This window comes from Artemia franciscana, chromosome 18, assembly GCF_032884065.1.
Source record: "Artemia franciscana chromosome 18, ASM3288406v1, whole genome shotgun sequence".
Classification (NCBI taxonomy): Eukaryota; Metazoa; Arthropoda; class Branchiopoda; order Anostraca; family Artemiidae; genus Artemia; species Artemia franciscana.
In genome coordinates, this window is record NC_088880.1 from 27,988,420 (window position 1) to 28,016,087 (window position 27,668).

At 34.0% G+C, this 27,668-nt stretch overlaps 1 protein-coding gene across 1 annotated transcript in view; it reads right to left on the minus strand.

Moving 5' to 3' along the window:
• LOC136038834 (fumarylacetoacetase-like) overlaps positions 1 to 27,668 on the minus strand; it is a 59,390-nt gene that overhangs the window by 8,582 nt on the left and 23,140 nt on the right. The window contains exons 3-7 of the mRNA XM_065722246.1: positions 20,153 to 20,274; positions 16,979 to 17,119; positions 13,365 to 13,615; positions 8,491 to 8,697; positions 3,462 to 3,610 (exon numbers count right to left, since the gene is read on the minus strand). Coding sequence (XP_065578318.1) covers positions 3,462 to 3,610; positions 8,491 to 8,697; positions 13,365 to 13,615; positions 16,979 to 17,119; positions 20,153 to 20,274 — 870 coding nt within the window. The remainder of the gene's footprint in view (positions 1 to 3,461; positions 3,611 to 8,490; positions 8,698 to 13,364; positions 13,616 to 16,978; positions 17,120 to 20,152; positions 20,275 to 27,668) is intronic.

The window sequence follows — 27,668 nt, forward strand, 5'->3', positions numbered from 1 at the left end:
GAGGCGAGAAGAGCTAAGAGCCAAGAGATCATATGGTATGAGTTCTAACAAAATTCTATGAATCAATAGATTGATTTAAAAAGGAAAATAAGAGGCTTAATGCCGGTCAGGATTTAAAATAAGAGCTCCGAGTCACGATGTCCTTCTAAATATCAAAATTCATTAAGATGCGATCACCCACTCGTAAGTTATAAATAACAAATTTTTTCTAATTTTTCCTCTCCCTTTAGCCCCCCCAGATGGTCGAATCTGGGAAAACGACTTTATCAAGTCAAATTGTGCAGCTCCCTGACACGCCTACCAATTTTCATCGTCCTAGCACGTTCAGAAGCACCAAACTCGCCAAATCATTGAACCCCTCCCCCCAACTCCCCCAAAGAGAGCGAATCCAGTACGATTCTGTCAATCACGTATCAAGGACATTTGTTTATTCTATCCACCAAGCTTCATCCCGATTCCTCCACTCCAAGTGTTTTCCAAGATTTCCCCCTCCAACTCCCCCCAATGTCAAAAGATCTGGTCGGGATTTGAAATAAGAGCTCTGAGACATGAATTCCTTCTAAAAATCAAATTTCATTAAGATCCGATCATCTATACGTAAGATAAAAATATCCCAATTTTCAAGTTTTCCAAGAATTCCGGTTTCTCCCTCCCACTCCTCCCAATGAAAATGACTATTTCTAATTTAATCTGGTCCAATCCCTGATACGCTTGCCAAATTTCATCGTCCTAGCTTACCTGGAAGTGCCTAAAGTAGCAAAACCGGGACCGACAGACAGACCGACAGACCGACAGAATTTGCCATTGCTATATGTCACTTGGTTAATACTAAGTGCCATAAAAAATAAGCTGTATTTCGTTTACATTTGAGATGTTCCAGATATAACGTTGCATTTCTATCATTGTAATTTCTGAGTAGCCTTGCAAAATGATCTAAAATTTCAAGCCATCATGTAAAATTTATTCAAATAAACTTATTAGTTATGTTAAATAACTTAATTAAAATCAGCGTTCAATTAAATATATTACAACCCTACACTTATAGCTTCGGAAGCAAATAACAGTAAATTATACAATTTATAGTCAAATAACGTAAAATGCTAAACTTGAAGCTACAGAATTTAGAGTATAATTAATTTTTTTTTTGGAAAAAATACATCTATGTACACTAGTCTCATAACTACCTGACCCAAAAATTTTCACCTTAACGTTCAAAATTTCAGCAGCCATTTTGCATGATATTTTAAACTGTGTATTTTTATTTTAAATGAACATAGCAAGTCAAAAAGAGACAGAATAACTATCAGGACATAATTCCTCATAGTTTCCCAAATCCAGCTAGTCATTTTATTAAACCAAAATTAGTCAAATGACTGAATAAAACGAGTCAATAACAAAATAAGTCATAAAGTCAAAATGACATGTTGACTTTTGAATAATTTTTACCTTAACGTTCAGAATTTTAACAGCATTATTTTTCATCATACTTTAAACTGTGTATTTCTACTTTAAATAAACATAGTAAATAATTAAAAAAACAGATTAACTAAAGATTGAAGATTAACTAAAGCTATCTCAATATTTATTTTTTTATTCGTCGTCTTCAAAAAGTTGCTGACTTTGAAGCTTTGTAACTGAGATTGGGCTCAAAAATATTTTATTTTTTAGATTTAGAGATAGGGCTATTTTAGATTTAGCAATTTCACGCATCAAGACATAATTCCTAATAGTTGCTCAAATTCAGCTAGTTATTTTGTTGAACCAAAATAAGTCAAATGACACAATAAAATTAGTCAATGACTAAATTAGTCATAAAGCTAATGACATGTTTACATTTTGAAAATTATGGGCATTTTCGAAAACATGAATTCAGAAAAAAATTGACTTTGAGATTGTTTTCAACTTGAAAATCACCAAGAAGTGACTAGGCTTGGAAAAAATAATCAAAACTAATAAGGTTTATTCTCTGATCTTACGACAAGCCTACAACTGTAAACAGAAACTACAACATAATTACAACTGTAATGACCGCCAAGGCAAATGTAACAGGATAACGGCAACTACACCAATAGCCTGTAACTGCAATATAACTACAACTGCAACGCAGACAAGATAACTATCTCACTGGATTCGTTAATTTCAGACCTACCAAATCTCCGAGCCAGAACAGTGGCATTACCAAGGCCTTTTCTTGGTGAATGATCTAAACTTACCTTTTCAATCATTTTTTTACCAGTAAAAATTGCAAAACAAAAAAAAAATGCAATTAGGTAGACGGATAAAGCTTAATTTAAGCTACTGAAAGATATTAAAATTGTCGACTATATATATGTGGACCATAGATGAAAATTATAGAACCTCAAGACATTGTTGAAATATAACATACAAAATTAGCACAAATCTTACGGCACTTTCGGCCCCTGAGGAACTTTTATCCATCCCTTTAGAAGATTTTGGTACAAATTACACCTTTTAAGGGTCGCGAAAACCCCTTTGAAATAAAACCCGATGCTTGCACTTCCCCTAAAATGTTAACTGAGTGGTAAAGATTAGAATAAAAACCCTGGCGAAGAGACTTGTAATGATCTAAAACGCATGAGAGCAATTTGGCCCCTAACTCATTTAAGCCCCTGTCTTAAGATAAATTTGGTACAAAACGGCATCTTTTTAGAGTCAAAAGACCTCTCTCTCCTGAAAATTCGATGCTCATCTCCTCCCCTAAAACATTGACTGATTGACAAAGATGAGGGTAGCAATCCTGTCAAAGTGATTTATAATTGTCTAAAATGTTTGGGAGCAATTTAGCCCCTTAAGAAACATTTTCACCCTCCGTTAAGCGCAAAAAACTATCTTTTTAGGAGAACAACTCTGACGAAGATACTTGTCATGATCTAAAACGCACGAGAGCAATTTGGCCCCTTAAGACACATTTGTGCCCCTTCCTTAAGAACATTTTGCACAAGACAGTATCTTTTCGGGATAACAAACCTGGCGAAGAAACTTGTCATGATCTAAAACGTTTAAGAGCCTTAAGGCGTATTAAAAACCATTCCCGTTTCTCCCCTTAAGGACATTTTGACACGTTTTGACACATCATGCACCGTTCATCAGGATCTGGAAGAAACTGCAATTCCCAGGCGAAAAGATGAAATCACTGGAAGCCTTCTCCAATAGCCTAAACATAAACATACCATATCTCGAGACTTTCAACGTAGAACGCCTTTAAATGGCAATCATGCCACAGTTGATCCGCACTTCGCCCTGCCATAACATTTTTCTTTTAATAAGGTGTCACTTATGTGGAAAATTTGAATTGAGAGGCGTGAGGAATAAATTATTATTATTATTTTAGGGTTAAAAAGCCCTTCCTTTCACAAAATCTGATGCTAATCCCCTCTGCTAGAAAGTTGCCACTGACGAGGATAACAAGCTGGAGGAATGAGAAGATAGAAAATACATACAGGGCCACTAATAGTACCGGAGGCAAGTAAATCTCCAACTCTCAAATTACACCCAGAGGAAGCATGATGAACAAGCTGTTGCTTCATTGTCCAGTACATATACTTGAAATTTGATTTGGTTACAACTGACTCTTTCGTGGCACATCCGGCTGAAAAAAAAACAAATATATATCGTCAATGTTACACCTAAAGATCGTATTTGACATCTTAATAAATTGAGCGGTAACGGATCTGAAATTAGAAATCATCGCTGTTACATTTTAATGGTTATATGTGACATTTTGACAGATCTTACGTTTGAAATCGTCACTATTGAACCTAATGATCGCATCTGACATTTTGACAGATTTGACATTTAAATTCGTTGATGTTACACCTAATGGTCGTATGTGACATATTGAAAATTTGACAGGTCTGACATTTGAAATCGCCGCTGTTACATCTAGTTGTCATATCTGGTATTTTGACAGATTGACACATTTGAAAGATAACAGACCGTACATTCAACATCGTAACTGTTGCATCCAATGGTCGTAACAGACATTTTGATAGAATGACAGATGACAGGTCTCAGAATTGACATCAACACTGTTCAACCTAAGGATTACATCTGACATCCTGACAGATTGACAGATGTGACGTTTGAAATGATCGCTGCCTCCTCTAAGGGTTGTATCTGACATTTTGAAAGATCGAAAAATGACAAATCTGATATTCAACATCGTCACTGTTAAATCCAAGGTCGTATATGACATTTTGACACATGACAAGTATGATATTCGACTTTATGGAACGTTAAACCTAATGGTCGCACCTGACATTTTGACATATGACATATCTGACAATTGGTATCTGACTCTTAAGGTAATTACCAAAAATATTTCCATGAGCTGTTCTCAAAGGGATCTTCAGCGGGGTAATGTAGATTAGGAGGATTGAGGTGCGATTAAGCGTCCCTGCTGATTCTCCCTTTAAATGCAGCTCGGCAAAACGGTTTTTTGGCAATTATTTCCAAAGATCCAACATATCAAATACGAACTTTAGTGTAGCAGTGACGATACAACAATTATATACATTTAATAACCAAAAGTATAGATATACAAGCACAAGAAAAAAGAAAAATGAATACCAATAAAAACACACTACAAAATTAATTAGTAACATATCAAACTGGACAAGTTAGTGTGCACAAAACAAATTTGTTTTATTAATGAACAGAAACTCAACCATTAAAAGTAGATTTTTTTTTTCTATTGGTAGTCAAAAGAAAAGGAAAATTAATAATAAAATGATAAAAATAGACACAACTAAGATTTTAATCGTGTTTTACAGTCAAATTTGTAATTTTCGCTGGGTAGCTTTTGGCTATGTTAGTAATTTCTTCTCCTCAGTTCTACTGAGCCCTCAACTCCTGAATCTTGAGTCTCCTCTAACTTTGATTTAACCTGATGATGAGGGGTGATACTTTATTTCGAAAATACCAAATCTTTATTAACAACTCACTGGGACACTAAGCCACCTGATTCCGAAACAACTGTTTAATTCACCCCATTCAACTCATTAACTCTTTACCCCCTCCCATAAAGTTGACGTTTCCTTTAAATCCTTTCTTACCCCCAAACATTCCGGAACAATCGGCCTTTCGTTTGATCCAGGCAAAAAAGCGAAATCCTTAGCACAAAAAGCAAATCCCCACCTGTAAAACAAGGCCTAGCCATCTTAACCTTTCCTTCACTATAGCCCTAGAAAATGGTACTGAACCACATTCTTCACAGAGCTTATTGTTTGATATATGGTCAGTCAAACGGATACCTAGATATAGGGCTTCTTCTTCGGAGAGGGGGCAGGATGAATCCCAGATCTGACAAAAGGCTTGTTTTGGATTTCATTTATTGGCTGAGAGTATTTTTTTTGTCGTTCTTGGTTAGAAGAACTTCATTTCTGTTGGTCGTATGACTCTTTACCTTTCTTTGAAAAGCTTTTTTTTTGCTTAACTTTTCCAAAAATTAGTTACAAATAATGAAGATTAAAATTTGCAGGATTAGAAACAAGTACAGCATTACAATAAGTCCCAAATCTTTTCTTTAGATAAAGGATTAGAAACAAAAACATATAAATAAAACAAAATATATGAAACTAATATAAAAATAATAAAAAAATAAAATAATAATTATAATGCAATCAAAATGAATAAAAGTACACACATATACAATTAATATACACATAATTAATGATGCAATTAATAAAAGTAAAAATAAAAGCAATAGTGATAAAGTAGTAAATGATTGCAAAGTATAGTGTAATATAATAGTAACAAAAACAGAAATGTAATGTAAAAAGTGAAATGGAGTGAAAAGTAAAGTAAAAAGTTCCTGTGTTAGAAACAGTGCATCCACCAATTCCCCGACAACCCACTCAATCAGACCCTGTCGTCCCAGTCAAGCCGAAAAGGCCTATCTTGCATTTTTAAGTTTCTAAAATAATATTCATCGTAATAAAACTGTCAATTTTTTTGTCACGCTGTGTGAAATTTTCTTGTTACTTGTCAGATGCCATAGAAATGGAATCTAAAACCTAGTAAAAAAAAGCTTAATATAGCCAAAAAAAGTTTTTAACAGGTTTTTAAAAATCCATCTGGAGTAAAATATTTTTTTTAAACACTATTTGAAATATAGCAGATTTCATTCACATCCAGCAATGAAATACTTTGTTCTAACGAGAAGAAATTTTTTCAGAATTTCGAAAGCCGATGAAACCCCCCATAAAAACGATATCCAATTGAAAGAGAAAGTATACCAATTCCAAGAGGTACATAAACGACATTGCAAAAATGCTTCAACAAATAAAACATCATAATGATTTAAAATAGCCTTAAAAACAAAACTGAAAAAAATTCGTCCAATAGAAATATTGAAATCACGATTTTTTTTTCTAAACTCTGGAAAAGGGAGAAATAAGTGAAGCTTATGCATAGGGAGAATATTTTCAACAATCAAATGCCAATAAAATGCTCAATAAAATGTCCGACTACGTGATAAATCTAATCGGACATATTCTCCTCATTGCAGAAAATGTCAGGGTTTCAGTGATTAATGCCAGTATTTCTGGATTTTTACGGTCAATGAACATTTCCAATGAAAGCTGTACTTACACTACAATGTAGATATCTATGTAGTTACTTTAGATATACCTGGATAGAAAAAGAGCATATTCACTTTATACAAATGTGATATCAATTTTAATCTACATTTTTTGTTGTCCATGTGTATAAAACATGTAGTAATGGCTTAATAGTATTAATTTCTGGTTATAAAAATAGAATATATTACTGTTTATTCTATTTAACTTGAAAACGTTGTAATTTGTTACCTCGTTTATAATCCGTTAGAATAGAGATAGAAAATCATCAAATACTTTCCGAGACGACATTACTTTTCCATATATGATTAAAATGAAATGAAAGTATTGAAAAACTGATTGAACTTTTATATAAATAATAAAAAAGTTATAATATTCTGGCTTCGCACTCTGAAGCCTTTAATAATAGAAAAAAGGGGAAACATTGAAAAAAACCACGTTGATAGATAAACATATACTTTATTTTTTTCTATATATTGAATGTATTATCTACTACGTAGATATCAACTATATAGATATCTATGTAGTTACTATAGATATACACGGAGAGAAAAAGAGCATATTCACTTTATACAAATGTGACATCAATTTTAATCTACATTTTTTGTTGTCCATGTGTATAAAACAGATAGTAATGGCTTAATAGTATTAATTTCTGGTTAAATAAATAGAACATATTACTGTTTATTCTATTTAACTTGAATAACGTTGTAATTTGTCACCTCGTTTATAACCCGTTAGAATAGAGATACAAAATCATCAAATACTTTCCGAGACGACAATGCTTTTCCATATATGACTAAAATGAAATGAAAGTATTGAAAAACAGATGGAACTTTTGTATAAATAATAATTAAAGTTATAATGTTCTGGCTTCGCATCCTGAAGCCTTTAATAACAGAAAAAGGGGGAAAGATTGAAAAAAGCCATGCTTACAGATAAACATATATTTTTTTTCTATATAGTGAATGTTTTATCTACTATGTAGATATCTACTATATAGATATCTATGTAGTTGCCATAGATATACATGGAGAGAAAAAGAGCATATTCACTTTATACAAATGTGACATCAATTTTAATCTACATTTTTTGTTGTCCATGTGTATAAAAAATGTAGTAATGGCTTACTAGTATTAATTTCTTGTAATAAAAATAGAACATATTACTGTTTATTCTATTTAACTTGAATAACATTTTAATTTGTCACCTCGTTCATAACCCGTTAAAATAGAAATGCAAAATCATCAAGTTCTTTCCGAGACGACACTGCTTTTCCATATATGATTAAAATGAAACGAAAGTATTGAAAAACAGATGGAACTTTTGTATAAATTATAATAAAAGTTCTAATATTCTGGCTTAGCATTCTGAAGCCTTTAATAATGGAAAAATGGACAAAGATTGAAAAAAGTCATGTTTATAGATAAACATATACTTTTTTTTCTATATTGTGTATGTTTTTCTCATCTTTATGTGTAAGTGTTGATTTGTTTAAGCTCGTTTTTCTTGTTTACTTTCCCCCAATAATTTACGATAAAATTATCTGTCTAAGCAGACCCCAACGGTTCTTATTTAAATCTCGAGACTAATCTAATGTTACTTAAATAGAGAACAAATCTAAGTAAAACACAATATTAAATTTTCAAAAAGCTTTGACTCACCCCATTATCTGGGGGGTTTACAGTTCTGCACCTTGAACAAGGAAAATCACATTCTCACAGAGGTAGTACTGATGCATCCGGTTTTTCTTTTCTATTGTTGATTATCTATAAACCCTCATAAAGAGGTTCATATGTCAGAAGTTCATATAGTTTCAGAGGTTCAATTGGTCGTGAGGTAATTACATATTGCTAATTATAATTACACATAAAGCGATATCAATACATACGTCTTATGGCAACCTCCAGATTTATATCGAAATTATATGGGTCCTCATGAACGAGATGTTTCATAGGTATAGGGTCTTGAGGGAAATTTTCTGTTGTGAATGGTTTCAAAGCGTCCATTGTAACAACCCAGGGCGAAACAGACGTTCCAAGATTCTTAGCCAGGAAGGGTCCAAGGGGCACATACTCCCATTTCTGAATGTCTCGAGCTAGAAAAAAGTAAAAGCTGAATCAGGGTGAGCTGTGGTTCAAGGTACATAAGAGGGTCAGGCAAGGGCTTAGCAAGTATTTTTGTTCGGGGGAGGGGCGATACAAATTTTTTTTAAAGAAAACCAAAATTTGTTTACATTTTTCAAAATTCGTAAATTATTTCTTACGTTTTTATTATTCAGAAGAAATTTGGGGCTTCAAAGCTGGTAACTTCCCTGGATAGCGCCTTCCGGTCAGGTCAAGGTAAGTTCTGAAACAAGATGGCAAAATTAAAAGCAGAACGTCACCGTGTGAATTCCAGCTAGTAGAACCAAGGTCCAGTTCCAAATCTTGAAATGAAGCTGATGCCATTTTGGGCACAGAGAACTGCTTTCATATCCATGTATCTCAGTCTGAACTTTCATAAATTCCCTGAATTTAGTGTGTAGGTTTGAGTTAGGTTTGGTTGTAGGTCTAGTTTGTTAGGTTGTAGGTTTGAGTTATTTAGGTTCGTTAAGTTAGTTACGTTTGTTAGTTAGTTGGCTAGACTAACTGACTAAGTTAATTAGTGAGTTAGCTAGATTGTAGGTTTGAGTTAGTTAGGTTTGTTGAGTTAGTTATTAGGTTTGAGTTGGTTAAGTTGTAGGTTTGAGTTAGTTAGGTTGTAGGTTTGAGTTACTTCGGTTTGTTGAGTTAGTTAGGTTGTGGGTCTGAGTAAGTTAGGTTTGTTGAGTTAGTTAGGTTTGTTGAGTTACTTGGGTTGTAGGCTTGAATTAGTTATTAGGTTGGAGGTAGTTAGGTTTGTTGAGTTAGTATTGGAGCGGTTATTTTTTACACGAACGCGTCAATTATTACAAAAAAGAAAAAGTAACTAATAGATTTACTGCCTTTTCTGTAACCTAACTTAATAAGCAAAACCGGGTTTTCTAAAAAGAAAAGTTTAGAGGATAACACATGGTAAACGTACGTACTTCTGCGATCTAATCCTGAGAGATGAGTTTGCTTAATTTTAATGAAATTGAATTACTACTAATAAAATTAAATAGTTATACTATCAACTTATATACTAATCAGATACTAATCAAATTAAAAATATTAACACAAACTAGATTAATTATTAAATTAATCAGATTATAATTAACCTTTGAATTAATTAAATTACAATCTACTACTTAAAATATAATTAATTAGTTACTACTGATGAAATGTAATGTTTTAATACTTTCATACATATTAATCAACATAAAATTAAATTTATGAAACTAAATTTAATACATTGAAATCAATTAAATTAATTATAAAGTCATATTAAATTATAATAATCAATTATTAATTAATTAAAATTAAAAAAATGAATTCATTATAAATAAAAGATGAGTAACGTTTAAACAAAGAAATCGAGTACAAATGAAAGTTATCGGGTCAATCTGAAGACCAGTAAAAGAGAATCTCAGATTTTTTGCATAACCATTATTTATTCACCCACCAGCAATATCTCCCACTACCATCCCCAAGGCCGTGTCCAGGGGGAGGTATAGGAATTTTGACAACCACCCCCCAAATATTTTCCAGACTCATAAAATGTAATAAAAACAAATTTCGGTACGTTTTTAAAGTTTTTTAAACTCCCCCTCCCAAAAAAAGTCCTGGATATGTTTTTGACCATCCATGTCGAATAGACAGATAAGTCTGGGTTATTTCTGTCCTGAAGTCTTTTTTTTTGTGAGCTGTGGGAGTTATTTTGTCGTATAATCAATGGTTTATTTTTTATTTATTTTAATTTTCAACTTTTTTTATCTTAAATTTTGTTTTATTTTTTTTCCTTACGCCGAAAAGTGCATTACTGTAATGCAGGGAAATGGGGTATAAATAAATTATTATCATACATAGATTATTATCTAAAGAAGAAGGATCAAAAATGAAGTTTTAAGGCCAAACGAAAATGCTGAAAAAACACACAAAGGAAATATGTCAAAGGGACAACCGCCTGTCTTCTTCAGCATGATTAAAAAAATATATTTAAGCAAAAGGCCAAAATATATGAATAAATATGGTTAAATACATTTTTTGGCTCGCGCTGAAGAAGAGAGGCAGTTGTCCTTTCGACATATTCGTTTTGCGTGTTTTATCAGTATTTTCGTCTGGCCTTAAATGCTCCATTTTTGATCATTTCGTCTTTAGATTATGGCAAGCCAATGTGGTTTAAGAAATTATCTTCATAGTCGATCCCCCATGGAACTGGTTTACAATGGTTAAAATTGGTTCAGTAAAATTGGTCACAGACCTAAAACCCTTATTTCGAAGAATTCTTTCTTTCCTATTTAGTTACAGCAATACCATATACATAAAAGCACGTAATACATTATGTATAATAGTAAATTAAAATATATTATAGCATACATGACAATTTTACATTATGTTGTGATAGATTCTAATATATTGTATTAATAAAATACATCAGAATAACTTATTGTCAGATAGCTGATAAATTTAAAAGTTTTTTCCCCTTTCTTTTTCTCTTTGCTTACTCCTTTAGTTTTTATTGTAGCGTCATCAAAGAGGATATAAATAAATCATTATTTATAATTACATAAAAAAAACTAGTTTTTTTTAACTGAAAGTGAGGAGCGACATTAAAACTTAAAACGAACAGAAATTACTCCGTATATGGAATGGCTTGTCCCCTCAGCAATCCCTTGCACTTTACGCTAAAGCTATTAATTGTTTTAAAAAGCAGAATTGTGGCAAAGAGTCAAACTTTAGCGTAAAGAGCGAGGGATATCGGAGGGGACAACCCATTCCATATACGGAGTAATTTCTGTTCGTTTTAAGTTTCAATGTCGCTCCTTACTTTCAGCTAAAAAAAACAATTTTTTTATGTAATTACTGAACGTTTTTGAATTGATGCATGTTTGATTTTGGCTCTCCACCAATAAATTATTAAAAGGAAATTTGCATATTAATTCCTTTTTTGGCTAAATGGCTTTCTCTTAGTTTTGATCAGACGATTTTGAGAAATAAGGGGTGGGGAAGGAGGCCATGCAATTTTTCGGTTACACAAAAAGTCAACTATAAAGTTTAATTTTTATCGAATTTTTTTATTAGTAAAAAAATATACGTAACTTAAGAATTAACTTAAGTAACAAACTTTTATATTCTTTAATTTTTATTATGTATATGAAGGGGTTTGTACCCTCGTTAATACCTCACTCTTTACACTAAATCGTAAGTTTTATCCCAACTCTTTAAGAATGACCCCTGAATCAGAAAGGCCGTAGAATAAATAGTTGAAATTACTAAGAATACTATAGCATTAAGAGCGAGGTATTTATCTCCTCCTAAATACCTCGCTCTTTATGCTAAAGTATTTTTAGAACACCTCATATGCATAATAATCTCTGTTCGTTTTAAGTTTCAATGCTACTCTTTACTTTCAATTGAAAAATACTTTTCCATGTTTATTTTTTCATTGTTTTTTTTTATAGTAATTTTAGAAAATCTTGCGCCCTTTTCATTGAATTTCTGTTCCCTCATGACATATCTCTCCAAGGAAAGATCCTCCCACATAGCCCCCTCCCCTCAACCCCACCCCCAAAACCAAAAAAATCCCCTGAAAACGACTGTACACTTCCCAATAACCATTATTATATGTAAACACTGGTCGAACTTTGTAACTTGCAGCCCCTCCCCCAGGGACTTTGGGGGAGTAAGTCATTCCTAAAGACATAGTTATTATGGTTTTTGACTATGCGGAACAAAATGGCTATCTCAAAATTTTGATCTGTTGACTTTGGAGAAAAATGAGCGTGGGAGGGGGCCTAGGTGCCCTCCAATTTTTTGGTCACTTAAAAAGGACACTAGAGCTTTTCATTTCCGTTAGAATGAGCCCTCTTGCGACATTCTAGGACCACTTGGTCGATACGATGACCCCTGGAAAAAAAAAACAACAAACAAACAAATAAACACGCACTTGTGATTTGTCTTCTGGCAAAAAATACGGAATTCCACATTTTTGTAGATAGGAGTTTGAAAATTTTGCTATAGGGTTCTTTGATACGCCAAATGCGATGGTGTGATTTTCGTTAAGATTCTTTGACTTTTAGGGGGTGTTTTCCCCTATTTTGTAAAATAGGGCAAGTTTTTTCAGGCTCGTAACTTTTGATGACAAAGACTAAATTTGATGAAACTTATGTATTTAAAATCAGCATGAAAATCTCATTCTTTTGATGTATATTTTAGCATCAAAATTCCGTTTTTTAGAGTTTCGTTTACTATTGAGCCGGGGGCGCTCCTTACTAAAGTTCGTTACCACGAACTGTTTGATAACTACAAACGGTAGGGAATATTTGGGATGCTAATTCCGAACGTTCATTATTTGGATTAATCTCCTCTTTTCTTTAGCGTGTATTAATCTACGGGTAATTTCTATGGGATACTTAATCTAAAAGAAAATGGTTTACTTGCAACTGATTTTTATAAAAGCCATTATTTAATAGAGTTGTTTATTTCTACTATAATTACAACATTATGCAAGTAATAAAACAATAAAACATTATATACAAAATAATACTATAGTATATTATTATGTTTTCTAATATATACTAGAATGTATTATAATAATTCAGTCTAATAATTTTATAGTAGTAGTAATCATATTATATAACAATATATTGTAATAAAAACTCACCACTCCAGTCATTAACAAGAACCATTCCAAAAATAAAGTCTTCAGCATTTTCAATGGAAATTGTCTCACCAAGTTTATTCTCTTTGCCAACAATGAATCCCATTTCTAATTCAAAGTCAAACAGCTTACATGGGCCAAAAACAGGAGGGGAGTCGTCTTTAGGGAGTGTTTGACCATTTGGCCTTCGTATAGGTGTGCCACTCACTACAACGGAGGAGGCACGTCCATGGTACCCAACGGGAAGGTGCTTCCTTAAAAAGAATATCTTTCAAGTCTTTGTTTTGAAATTAGCTATTCGCATAAATTGGGGTAAATGTCCAAGAGGCTGTAAGTGAAATTGAAGCTAAAACTGCAATTTCAGTCACAGATCTGAAAGGAGTATTTTCAGAAACGCTTAAATAAAAACCTGGACTGAATCTAATATCATGTGTTAGCCAACCGTCCTTTTCAGTCAGCCGTCTAGGGCCACACTAAAAGCAGGTTGTCTATGGTTGGGGTGGGAGGCTATCGTAATGAAAGATTTAAGGGAAATAGGAGCTTCCTGGGTGAGTGTAAAGAGGGAGACTTTACATAGATTGAGATGGAGGAGCGTGCGTAGGTGTGTAGGCCTCAAGCGGCTTGATGCTGCAGCGAGTTGTTAGTAGCAGTAGTCATGCGTTAAGAACATCTCATCTCATCAATTTAGTCCACTCGCTATTGGCTATTACTAACGTTAAGACACAGATAGGAAAAGGCTTTCCCAGCTAAATATAGTAAAAAACAAACCCCAGTTGCAACAGACGTTATCAAATAGTTTTACTATGACGACATTCATCATTATGTATACCAAGATGCAGTTTTTTGACAGTGTCCCGCTAGCAGTGGAGAAAAAAAGAAGAAAAAACATCAGTGATTTTCCTTATCGTTCAAGCCAGGGGACTGTAAGTTTTTTTTTGGCCATAGTAATTCCGATGGGGTACTTTTTGTTTCAATCCAACGCCTTTTTTTATTTTAGGGATTTCAGGCAATTTTTTGAAATTCCTTAATTTGTTTTATTTAAATAGCATTTTAGCATTAAGACTACTTTGGAAAATAGTTACTATTTCTATAGTAGCTAGAAATGGGAATTTTTCTCACTTGCCAGTTTTTTTTATGTTTTTAATTTTTGGTTACTATGGGCCGTTGTTTGTCCTTTAAAAATTTTTAGTTTCTGTTGCAACGATTATTTTTTTATCTTTTATTTATAATTTACGTTTTATTGATAAAAATTTATGATTCTAATTTCTTATACAAGTTTACATTTTTTTACGTTTTATATGTAACTGAAACCCATTCTAAAGCTTTTGAACATAGCTTCCAACCAAACATTAGCACATCTAAAGCTGATGAGAAGCTTCTCCGATAAAAATCTTTTTTTTTTAGCACATCTAAAGCTGATGAGAAGCTTCTCCGATAAAAATCTTATTTTTTTAGCACATCTAAAGCTGATGAGAAGCTTCTCCGATAAAAATCTTTTTTTTTTAGCACATCTAAAGCTGATGAGAAGCTTCTCCGGTAAAAGTCTTTTTTTTACCACATCTAAAGCTGATGAGAAGCTTCTCCGATAAAAATCTTTTTTTTAGCACATCTAAAGCTGATGACAAGTTTCTCCGATAAAAATCTTTTTTTTAGTACATCTAAAGCTGATGAGAAGCTTCTCTGATAAAAATCTTTTTTTTTAGCACATATAAAGCTGATGAGAAGCTTCTCCGGTAAAAGTCTTTTTTTTTAGCACATCTAAAGCTGATGAGAAGCTTCTCCGATAAAAATCTTTTTTTTTAGCACATCTAAAGCTGATGAGAAGCTTCTCTGATAATTTTTTTTTTTTTAGCACATATAAAGCTGATGAGAAGCTTCTCCGATAAAAACCTTTTTTAGCACATCTAAAGCTGATGAGAACCTTCTCTGATAAAAATCTTTTTTTTTTTAGCACATATAAAGCTGATGAGAAGCTTCTCCGATAAAAATCTTTTTTTTTAGCACATATAAAGCTGTATGAGAAGCTTCTCCGATAAAAATCTTTTTTTTAGCACAGCTAAAGCTGATGAGAAGCTTCTCCGATAATTTTTTTTTTTTTAAGCACATCTAAAGCTGATGAGAAGCTTCTCCGATAAAAATCTTTTTTTTAGCACATCTAAAGCTGATGAGAAGCTTCTCCGGTAAAAATCTTTTAACTTCGGTCAAACAACTCACAAATATTATTGTCTTCCTATGAAAATCCTCAGAAGCAAGTGAAAAACTACAGGGACCGAGCTTCGTTCGATGAAATGAAAGACAGTTTTTTAATCTCTTTCGCTAAACAACTGTAATTTAATTCCATTTTATTTATTTTATTCACATATTCACTTTATTTATTTTATAAATATATTCACTTTATTTAGTTTCATTTTATTTATTCACTGAAGAAAGCCAAAACATTAAGTCATTGGACGTTTAGGTTATTTGTGAAGTCATTCGTATTATAAGGTCCTAGACGAATTTTCCCAAAGTTGTGACCAATCTATATCGTTTTACCAGTTTTTCAGAAAAAGAATTATATGTACAAATAAATATTAACACGATTGCCCTTCGTTCAATGAATTAAGATTTAGACATAGCACAGTAGCCTCCTCAAGAAGGAGGACAACGGTACCCAATGGAAGGGATTACCTAAAAAAAACATTGTTTTAAACCTCTTATATACATTTTATCCAAGTAAGAATACGTGTACTTTTATCTAAAATACACATGCAACACACATAAGCATGCTCCAGAAGAGATGGAGAACATCTTGGAATGAAAGGGCGCGATAATACACAGGGTTGTCATGTTTGAGGAACTAATTCATATATTTCAAAACACTATCCGTTTCTGTAGGGACGGTTGTGACAATGCTTTTTTGCTCAATAAAGAACATTAAATTGGACTCAGTCTCCCAAAAAGTATATACTAAATATGCTAGTAGAATAGCATTCTCTAATTGGCTAGCAATCGGGAACTTTATCTGAATTGGGAACTGTGTCTGAAACTAAATTGAAAACCAATGTTTTTTTTAATTATTGAAAATGAACTGGGATCTAAAATTGGGAACTGAATCAGAAAACAAAATTGAAAATCAATAATTTTTAATTATTGAAAATGAATTGGGAACTGTATCTGAAACTAAAATTGAAAATCAATAAATATTTAATTATTGAAAATGGATTAAGAACTAAAATTGGGAATTGTATCAGAAACCAAAATTGAAAATCAATAGTCTTGAATTATTTAAAATGAATTAGGAACTGTATAAATGAGTTTTAATTGTCTTTTGATGAAGTTACACCACTGAGTTGGTCGTGTTCGTAAAACGTAAATTAACAGTTTTAGATTCTTATACGGAAGAACACAAGATTTTATGTTTTTTGAGTCAAAAGTCTTTTTTTAGTCTTGATAACAAACCAAAACTCTACAAAACCCGAACAATATAAAATCGGTAGGAAGATTTAAACAATTACTTAGCGATTGGGCATCGGTGCATTTGCTTTCCCACGAAACATCTCACCAACATTTGCCGCGTGGTGAATACTTTAGTAAAAATCGGTACAGTCAGTATGAGAATCGGTATGATTACTTACCAGTTGGGCATCAAAGCATTTGCTTTCCCACGAAACATCTCACCAACATTTGTCGCATGATGAATGCTTGAGTAAAAATCGGTATAATCTCCGATTGTCACAGGTAAATGCATTTCAACGTCCGACTGTCGCACTAATGCTCTATAAAAACAGTCAGTTATATGTATGAATATAAGAAAGAAGAAAAAGGGCTTTATTAACAGAAACAAACACATTAACAACAAACCCGAAGCTTATATACGTGCATTGGTAAACATCACCCAACATGCACAATCACTTCCAGCCATCTTTACCCCTCCCCGTCCCCGCAGCCCCCAGAAAAATATAAACCAAAAAATGAATTAAATTTTAATAAATATTTACGACTTAACGGGATGTCAGACACAAAATAAAAAAATATTCGTCAACTTTATCTCCTCGCCCCCTCCTAAAAAACAAAACAAAAAGATGTAGATGGCACTTTGAAGATACTTGAAGATGGCAGCGCCAATTAATAAAAACAAGGATTATGGTTTCGCGGGTTTTGACAGGGAATCACCAAAATTTCAGCCATTTTTGGCATACAATCGATGTTTGTGTAAGATTTCTTTGAAGTATGAAAAAATTGAGCATCAAGCTTCGCTAAACATTTTTTTTAAGCGAATACGCCTATCCAATCAACGATGAGTTGGATGCGGTGTGCGGGGACTGTGGCCTATCATTGCCAACAGGGAAATTTTGTGCAAATAAATATAAATATGGTGATATCTGGTTTGGAGACGATGAACGTTCAGGCCGCCAAAAGAAGTAACCCCTGAAGATAAGACAACTGGTTTGCCAAATGGTGCTAAACGACCGTGGAATTAGAACGAGAGATATAATAGAGAGTAAGGAGAACGTGTTTGCTACTAAAAGAATCGAAATTTTTCCATCATTTACAATTGGAAAATTTGAGCACATAACTCTTAAAAGGGTGGTACCAACTTGGGAGGCAATGAACGTTCAGGGTGCCCTAAACCCGCATCAACTGGCGATAACATCACATAAGTTGACCGAATGGTGATAGGCAAGAATTAGAATGAGTAATAAAACAAGGCTATGAATATGTCTGAAGAACTTGCTTGTCTCATAACGAATCGAGGTTTTGACATTAAAAGCTGCTCGGGCGTTGGGTGTCGTGTTTAAACACGTTAGACCAAAACGTGTTCGAATGAGCATTATCATCTCTTTTAGCGCAGTTTAGGAGTAATAAACCGGACACTGGGTGCCAAATAACTACTGTGATGAAACTTGGATACACCATTATATGCCATACAAAAATACAGCCGGCTGAAAAGAGAAAACCAGCTCCAAATAAAAAGCAAAATTGCTATTTCCGCTTGGAAACCTGATAGCTATTGTTACTGGACTAGCAATGGAGTTATATTAATCGATTATCCTCAAACAGAGAAAATCTTTTTAGGAGCGTACTAACTATGATGACATGACAGTGTGAGGGCCACTGTTAACGAAAAACTGTCAAATTTCCCGAAAAAATTATGTTTCATCTTAACAATATGCCCTCTCATACATCAGCGGTCATAATGGCAAAAATCCACAAATAACAGTTGAAGCTACTTGACTGCTCACCTTACCAACCTTACCACCTCACCTTACCACATGTATCTTATTTTGATGAAGTATGGCATGAGGAGGCCCAGAAAAAAGCCAAAAGACTTGCTGTTCCGGATCAGTTTGAAACCTACTGTCATAAGTCCTTTGGCCAAGAGGAAGATTAGATTGAGGGTACAAGCCCCCTAAAGATGGTCCAAGAAAGATTTTTGGTCGTCTTAAAACTTACAGCTAAAATTTCTTGGCCCAAGTAAACCAATATTAACAGAAAAAAATCCCCCGGGAAAAGAACCCCAATGTATAAAAAAAGTAAATCTTGGGGGAGAGTCCTTCCCTCCAAATAAGCTGGAAACAAAGGACCCAAAAAAAATTTTTTTTTATTTGGATTGAACCTTTCGAGTATTGTCCTTGAGCTAAGTAGACCACATATTTTGTTGAGAAGGGAGGGCATCAAAGGGACCAGAAATGGGGCGAAAAACTTGTGGTCGCCAACAAGTAAAATATACCATTACTACTAATGCTATGTAGTATATATAAATATATATATATATATATATATATATATATATATATATATATATATATATATATATATATATATATTAATGCAATATCTGATAATCCTTACTGCTTGTAATAATAATATTATTATTTTTAACAATAATGGGAGGTAGGGCTTTTTTGTATATTTACTTCCAAGAATTGAAGAAGAATGCTTTCCTCCTCTAAATTTTTGATGACTTGGTGCCCCTACAAGTCAGGCTATATTTACCTCAATGTTATCACTTCTCAAGATAGAAATTAGAATGTCAGGTTAAGAATATGAACCATTAAAATGTAAGCCTAAAATATATTTTGAAACACTGGATGAAACCACTATATCTGGCCTTCCCTTAAATCCTATAGAAGTTACAATTTCCCTTGCGAAGCAATTAGATCTCACTTGCACCCATTTCAAGAAACATCAATTTAGTATAGTTCTTCCATTTTCACACATAAATTGCCTCTCTTGGAGAGGAGGAGGGGACAATAACAACTAAAATGTGAGCGCAAAAACGCGCTTTAGAAGAAATCAGAGCCCCCACACCCACCGAAAGAATAAAATCTTCCTATCTCCCTCAGACCTGTGTATGTACTGAAATCATTATTGGGTAATACAGGCAAGCTGTGATAACTTTAAATGATTTTAAAGTCTATACCATAATACTATGTAGGAAAAATAAATGAAAATGTATATTGATATATTTAATATATATAATGAATTTTATATATATATATATATATATATATATATATATATATATATATATATATATATATATATATATATATATATATATATATATATATATATATATTTAATATAGTATAACATAATATATAAAAAATACATAATAACATACATACTATAATATATAACTTACATATAAAATATTTTTGTATTTATTTTTCCTATTTAAAATATATAAGAAAAAAAGAGATGAAATATACCTTTCTCTGAGATAAGTGTCATCTTACATATAAAATATTTTGTATTTATTTTTCCTATTTAAAATATATAAGAAAAAAAGAGAAGAAATATACCTTTCTCTGAGACAAAGGTCATCTCTTAAAGTCCCATTCTCCTTGTCCAGTAAAGACCTCAAGTATGTTCGTGCTTCTTTCCATGCTGGTCGACCAAGCGCAATGAAGTTATTTAATGTTTTCTAAAGCACAGTAATAAGATTAGCCAAACAAAAAAGGAGAAGAAATGAGGGTAAAATAAAAACAGGCTAAAATAGAAATAGCAAGAAAAGGACTCCATAGTAAATTCAATTCATTGGCGTTAGAGATGCATATTTACTTAAGCTATGTGGCGATTAATCCTGATTTTACATTTAGCTTGCCTGTCGCCAATATTTAAGTACTTACAATAAATAATGCAGAGTGCAAAGTATTTTTTAAAAACACTTTTGAAAATCTAGAAGGAGGAGGGGAGTAATTTCTGTTTTATTTTTTAATGGAAATGTCAATCTAGAGGGCGGGGCAAAAACTTCTAGGTAAAAATCCCCTACCTTCGACTGGTATCCTTGCTAAAAATTGATCTCAAAACAGTTTTTGATTGTTATGTGTCGTAAATTTATTACCTCATCCTCTTTAATCACTAGTTTTCGCATAAGAAGAGCACAAAAGGTAAGTAGCAAAGGTACCAAAGGTAAGGACAAATGCAACGAAAGGTAAGCACAAAGGTAAACAGCCATGGGTCCATTTTCACGAATGTACAGGGAAGAGAGAGATTGTTTTAAAACATTTTTAAATGGCAATTTTGTGGTTATTTTTTTATTTTTTAATAAAAATGTCCAAAATAGGTATTTTTCAAAAAATAGAGAATGAATGGGCAAACATGTTTAGGAGAATTCCCCCTCCCCACCAAAAAGTCACCCTTGCCACAAATAAAACAGTTGTTAATTATTAAGAATCGTGAATTTATTACTTAAAACAGATATCAGATTATATAGATAAACAAGAGCCAAGAGCTCATACGGCACTTGTGACGAGGTTGGAACCTAAAATTAGACTCGGTTCTAGAATTATCGATTTCATCGTCCCAGCACGTCAAGAAGCACCGAACTGCAAAAGCACTAAAAATCCCTCCAACTCCCCCAAAGAGATCAGATCCGGTCCGCTTATGTCAATCACGTATCTATAACTTGTGCTTATTCTCGAACTCACCAAAGCACTAGAAATCCCACCAACCCCCCAAAGAGAGCGAATCCGGTCCGGTTATGTCAGTCACATATCTAGAACTTGTGCTTAAATTTCCCACTAAGTTTCATCCCGATCTCTCCGCTCTAAGAGTTGTCCAAGATTTCCGATTTCCAAGATTTCCGTTCCCCCCTCCACCCTTCTATGTCCTCAGATCCAATCCGAATTGACAAAGGAGCATCTGAGACATGAGATATTTCTATATATCAAGTTTCATTTAGATCCAATCACCCATTCGTAACATAAACATACCTTAATTTTCGATTCCCCTCCTTCCTGCCCCCCCACCCAAAGATGTTCCGCCGAAGGACAAAAGGGACACGAGGTCCTTCTAAATATCAAATTTCATTAAGATCCGATCACCCGTTTGTAAGTTAAAAATACATCATTTTTTCTATTTTTTCCGAATTAACCCCCCCCCCCCTTCCAACTCCCCCAAAGAGAGTGGATCCGGTCCAGTTATTTCAATCACATATCTAGGACTTGTGCTCATTCTTCCCACCACGTTTCATCCCGATCTCTCCTCTCTAAGCATTTTCCAAGATTTCCGGTTTCCCCCACATACCCCCCTCCCAAACTAACCGGATAAGGCTGGAATTTAACATAAGAGCTCTAAGACACGAGGTCCTTCTATATATCAAATTCCATTAGGATCCGATCACCCGTTCGTAAGTGAAAAATACCTCATTTTTCCAATTTTTCCGAATTATGTCCCCTCAACTCCCCCAAATAGAGCAGATCCAGTTCGGTTATGTCGATCACGTATCTAAGACTTGTTATTCTTCCCATCAAGTTTCATCGTGATCTCTCCACTCTAAGTGTTTTCCAATCCCTCCAACTCCACCAAATGTCACCGGATCCGGTCGGGATTTAAAATAAGAGCTCTAAGTTACGAGTTCCTTCTAAATATCAAATTTCATTAAGATCCGATCACCCGTTCACAAGCAAAAATACCTATTTTTTTTTGTTTCTCGGAATTAAACCCTCCCCCAACTCCTCCAAAGAGAGCGAATCCGTTCCAGTTATGTCAATCACGTATCTAAGACTTGTGCTTATTCTTCCCGAAAAGTTTCATCCCGATCTCTCGACTCTAAGCGTTTCCAAGATTTCCGGTTTCCCCCTCCAACTCCCCCCAATGTCACCGAATCCAGTCGGGATTTAAAACAAGAGCTCTGATACATGAGATCCTTCTAAATATCAAATTTCATTTAGATCCGATCACCAAGTCGTAAGTTAAAAATACCTAATTTTTTCTAGTTTCTCCGAATTAAACCCTCCCCCTACTCCCCCAAAGATAGCAATCCGTTCCAGTTATGTAAATCCCACATGTAAGACTTGTGCTTACTTTTCTCACCAAGTTTCATCCCGATCTCTCCACTCTAGGCGTTTCCAAGATTCCCGCTTTCCCCCTCCAACTCCCCCCAATGTCACCGGATCCAGTCGGGATTTAAAACAAGAGCTCTGATACATAAGATCCTTCTAAATATCAAATTTCATTACGATCCGATCACCAATTCGTAAGTTAAAAACACCTAATTTTTCTATTTTCTCCAAACTAACCGTCCCTCCACTCCTCCCCAGATGGTCGAATCGGGGAAGCGACTATTTCTAATTTGATCTAGCCCACTCCCTGATACCCCTGCCGACTTTCATCGTCCTAGCTTATCTGGAAGTGCCCGAACTAGCAAAACCGGTACCGACAGACAGACAGACCGACGGACAGAAATTAAGATCGCTATATGTCAATTGGTATATACCAAGTGCCAAAAAAAAGCATTGTAATCAGTGCCGTCAATTCACAAAGATTAGGGGGGATGTATTTTTTTATATCTAGGGAGGTGATTTTGCAAACATTTTTCGATTTCTTCCATGAAAATAACGAAAAGGAGTGTTTTTTTTATGAAAATACCTAACAAATTCGAAATATGGGATCCCAAAAGAATCTTCAATGCACCTCATGAAAAAAATAGCCTATCAAAGTGTTCGTGGTAACCAGCTGTATGTTAAGACAAGTCGATTTAAAAAAAAAACGAAACTCCAAGTACCTTTTCTGTAGCAATATATATATCAAAACCTTGAGTTTTTTGGCCCTAATTTTTTCATTTATTTTACAAGTGGAGCTCAATGGGGACAAGTGGTTTCGTCGGCCGTGCCTTCCCGCCTCATGGAAAAAGTAGCCCATCAAAGTGTTCGTAGTAACGAGCTGTATATCCAGAACGACTCGATTTGATAGTAACCAAAACTTCAAAAAACTAATTTTCTGTAGCAATGTATATATCAAAACAATCAGCTTTTTATTGAATTCTAAACATATAAACTTCAGTGAAGTTACCCATTAAAATTTAAGAGCCTCAAATATTTCACCTAACTTTAGAAAGTTAGAAAAAACGGATATGTGCTAAGTACTGTCATCTTAAGGATGTCCATGAACCGTATCTCAGAAGTTTCACGCTCCAATAAAATATGAAATTTTGTATTTTTCCTGAGAAAGTTGGTCATTTTTTTCCAAAGAGTAATTCTATCGAATCTAGGGGGCATATGCTACCTGCCCCTCGACTTGAGACCACTAATTGGAGTAAGCGAGCAAATAATGAACCACCGAGCACCTTAGAATGATGACTGCATTATCATTACAGCAAGCAAACAATCCGTGATAATAAACTGCACAAGTCAGGAACAACTCGGCCGAATAGTAACTGAAATTCTAAAAAGATGCGATTTCGATAACAGTACATACATCAAAAGAATTAGTTTTTAATACTAATTTTAAATATATAAAATTTATTATTTTTAACGTTACCCGTCAAAAACTAAGAGTCTGAGAAAATTTGCCTTCTTTTCGAAAAGAGGGGAGGGCAACGGTCCCAATGAGCCAACCAGCCTTGATAAAAATCACACCATCAAATTCAGCATATCAGAGAACTCCACAATAGTTGTTACAAGCTCATATCTACAAAAATATGGAATTTCGTATTTTTTGCTAGAAGAAAGATCACGGATGCATATTTATTTGTTTGTTGTTTTCCCCCCTATATGTGATGGTACCGAGCTAATGGTCCTAATTATCGAAAGAAGGCTTATTTGAACGGAAATCAAAAGTTATAGTTCCCTGTTTGAATGGCCAACAAATTGAAATGGAGCTAACCCCCTTTTCTTCGCTCCTTTCCCCCTAAGACATTTGTTCAAGATTTTGAGACAGCCATTTATCTTACATAGTTGAAAGATCCCATAGCTCTGCCTTTCGGAATGAAATGAACCCCCATAGTGCCTGGGAAAAGGACAGTAAATTATTTAAATAATTTCTTAGACCACACTGGCTAATCATGACAAAACACAACATCGCAAAGAAGAACGAGGACAATAAACAGCCAGTGAAAAAACAGCCCTCCGCTTGACCGTCCTCAGTGCAGATCAAACTGATAAAAATACAAAAAAAAACTTAAAACAAAAAGGGTCAAATATGATGACCCTGTCTCAGTAACGGTGAAAGGGTAACTGAATAAGAAACACAAGTCTAAAAGACATTTCACAATTTCACCCCGCTTACAACACCCAATAAAGGATAATCGCTTTCCAGGTAGATTATTATCAGATATTTTATTGATTGTGCAACATAAATTTGTGGATGTATTTGAAAACGAAAAGAATTAACAATTTTGTCAGAAATGGGACTTAGAGGAGTTTCTCCAGTGTCTCTTTTGATAGCTACCTTTTGGTGTATGTGCTTCTTTATCTCAATTGCCTCCCTGAAAACTTGCGTGAGACCTTTAACGGGGACAATAATGGAGGTGCTGTCAAATAAGATGAAATGGTGTGGATTGTCGTACAAACGTTGAGCCAAGGCGGAATCAAAAATCCCAGGCCTTTGGCGTAGCCTCTTGGCCTTGTCTATTGAGGACCTATGTTCTAATAACCTCTCCCCTAATTGCTGTTGGATTCTTCCAATATAAAAACGGCCACATGAACAGGGAGTTCTATAAACACCACTATCCAGAATGGGCCTGGTTTTATCTTTGTCACTGTTGAAAAAGCTTTGTATTATATTTGTATGTTTAAAGGTGACATGTTAAGGATTCTTATCAGTTTGTCACTCAATTTTGGAATGTAGGGTAGAACAGTGAAAAGTTTCTTCTTCTCATCCATCAATGGGATGATATCTGTTAGGATTTGTGGAGTTGATGACTTCTTTTCTGCCTTTTTTGTCTTTTCTCTATAATGGTTTCAAGTAATTTTATGGGGTACCCATTGCAAAATAAAATGTCCTTAGTATAGTTCAACTCGGAGACTATGTGAGGCTCCGAGCATATTCTTATAACTCGGTCAACCAAAGAAATAACTACTCCTCTTTTTATGCAGGGAGAGTGGTTGGAGGAAAAATTTAAATACCTATCGTTATGCGTAGGCTTTCTATAAATGGAAAATTCAAGACTAGGATACTTATTGAAAATTAATACATCTAGTAAAGGAAGTTTATGGTTATCTTCTAGTTCTAAAGTGAACTGAAGGTTAGAGTTCAAAGTGTTTAGATGAGTAAAGAAGGAGTTAAGTGACTCCTATCCATGATCCCACACAGAAATAACATCATTTACAAACCGACCCCAGAACCTGTGTTTCAGAGGAAAATTTTCCAAAGCAGAAGTTGCAATAAAATCCATGAAAAAAGTTGCCAAAAATGGCGAAAGTCTCGTACCCATGGGTAAACCCATGATTTGGGTGAAAAACTAGGTTATTATATCGGAAATATGAGGAGGAAATATTGCAAAGACGGACAAAACGCATAATAGTTTCTGTATCCAGTGTTTTGTAGTCCATTTGGTCAATATTTTCTTCTAATCTTCTTTATATCGCAAGATGTATGCATAGAAATGGCATCAAAACTAGCCAAAAATGTATCTTTTTTTATATCAAGGTCTTTTGAATTTTTAACGTATAAAGATTTCGTTTGCATAAGGGGGCATAAAAGTATTGACAGCCATTTTCCCAATCTGGCAGTCGGAGAGCTATAAGAAGCCACAATTGGGCGTAGAGGAACTCCATCTTTGTCGATTTTCGGCAGACCGTAAAATTTAGGAGTGGAACAACCTTTAAGATAAAATATTTTATGCATTTGTGGAGTAATAAGCCTTTCAGTTTACAAAATTCCTAGTTCCTTTCGTACTATACGGGTGAACTTAACGGTCGGTCTGAATCTAAGGGCTTGTAAGTAAAGGTATGGGATAAAATATCTGTAATTTTTCAATTTTATGAAATTTCATAAAGGATAACAATTTTATTTCCTTTGTCAGCCTTGGTAATAATGATGTGTGGGTCTTTTCTTAAATTCTTGAGAATTTGTGTTTCCTGATTTTTTGATAATCAGAAACCATTACCCTGTAGAGAAAAGACAAAAAAAAAAGGCAGAAAAGAAGTCATCTACTCCACAAATCCTAACAGATCTCATCCCATTGATGAATGAGAAGAAACTATTCACTGTTCTACCCTATATTCTAAAATTGAGTGACATATTGAAAACAATCCTAAAAAAAACGACTTAAAGTCACCTATGAACACTCAAATACAATATAGAGCTTTTTCAACAGTGGCAACGATAAAACCAGCCCCATTCTGGGTAGTGGAGTTTATAGAATTCCCTATTCTTGTGGCCGTTTTTATATTGGAAGAACCCAAGAGCAATTAGAGGAGAGGTAATTAGAAGATAGATCCTCAACAGACAAGGCCATGAGGCTACACAAAAGCCCAGAGATTTTTGATTCCGCCTTGGCTCAACGTTTGTGCGACAATCCACACTATTTCATCTCAATGGAGGTGCTTTGACAGCAACTCCATTATTGCCCCTGTTCAAGGTCTCATGCAAGTTTTCAGGGAGGCAGTTGAGGTAACGAAGCACATACACCAAAAGGTAGATATCAAAAGAGACACTGGAGAAACTTCTTTAAGTTCCATTTATGATAAAATTATTAATTCTGATCGTTTTCACATACATCCACAAGTTTATGTTGCACAATCAAATAAAATATATGATAATAATCTACCTGGAAAGCCATTAGCCTTTAAGAGTGCTGTAAGTGAGATGAAATTGTAAAATGTCATTTAGACTTGTGTTTTTTATTCAGTTACCCTTTCACCGTTACTGAGACAGGGTCATCATATTTTAGTTTTGTGTTTTGTTTTTAGGGTTTGCTTTTTTATATTTTTATCAGTTTATTCTGCACTGAGGACGGTAAAGCGGAGGTCTTAACCAAAATATTTGCATAATTTTCAATTTTTTCACTGGCTATTTATTGTCCTCGTTCTTTATTATTCACATATAGTATTTGTTATTAGGATATATAGGGTTTATGGGGAGGGAGTGGAT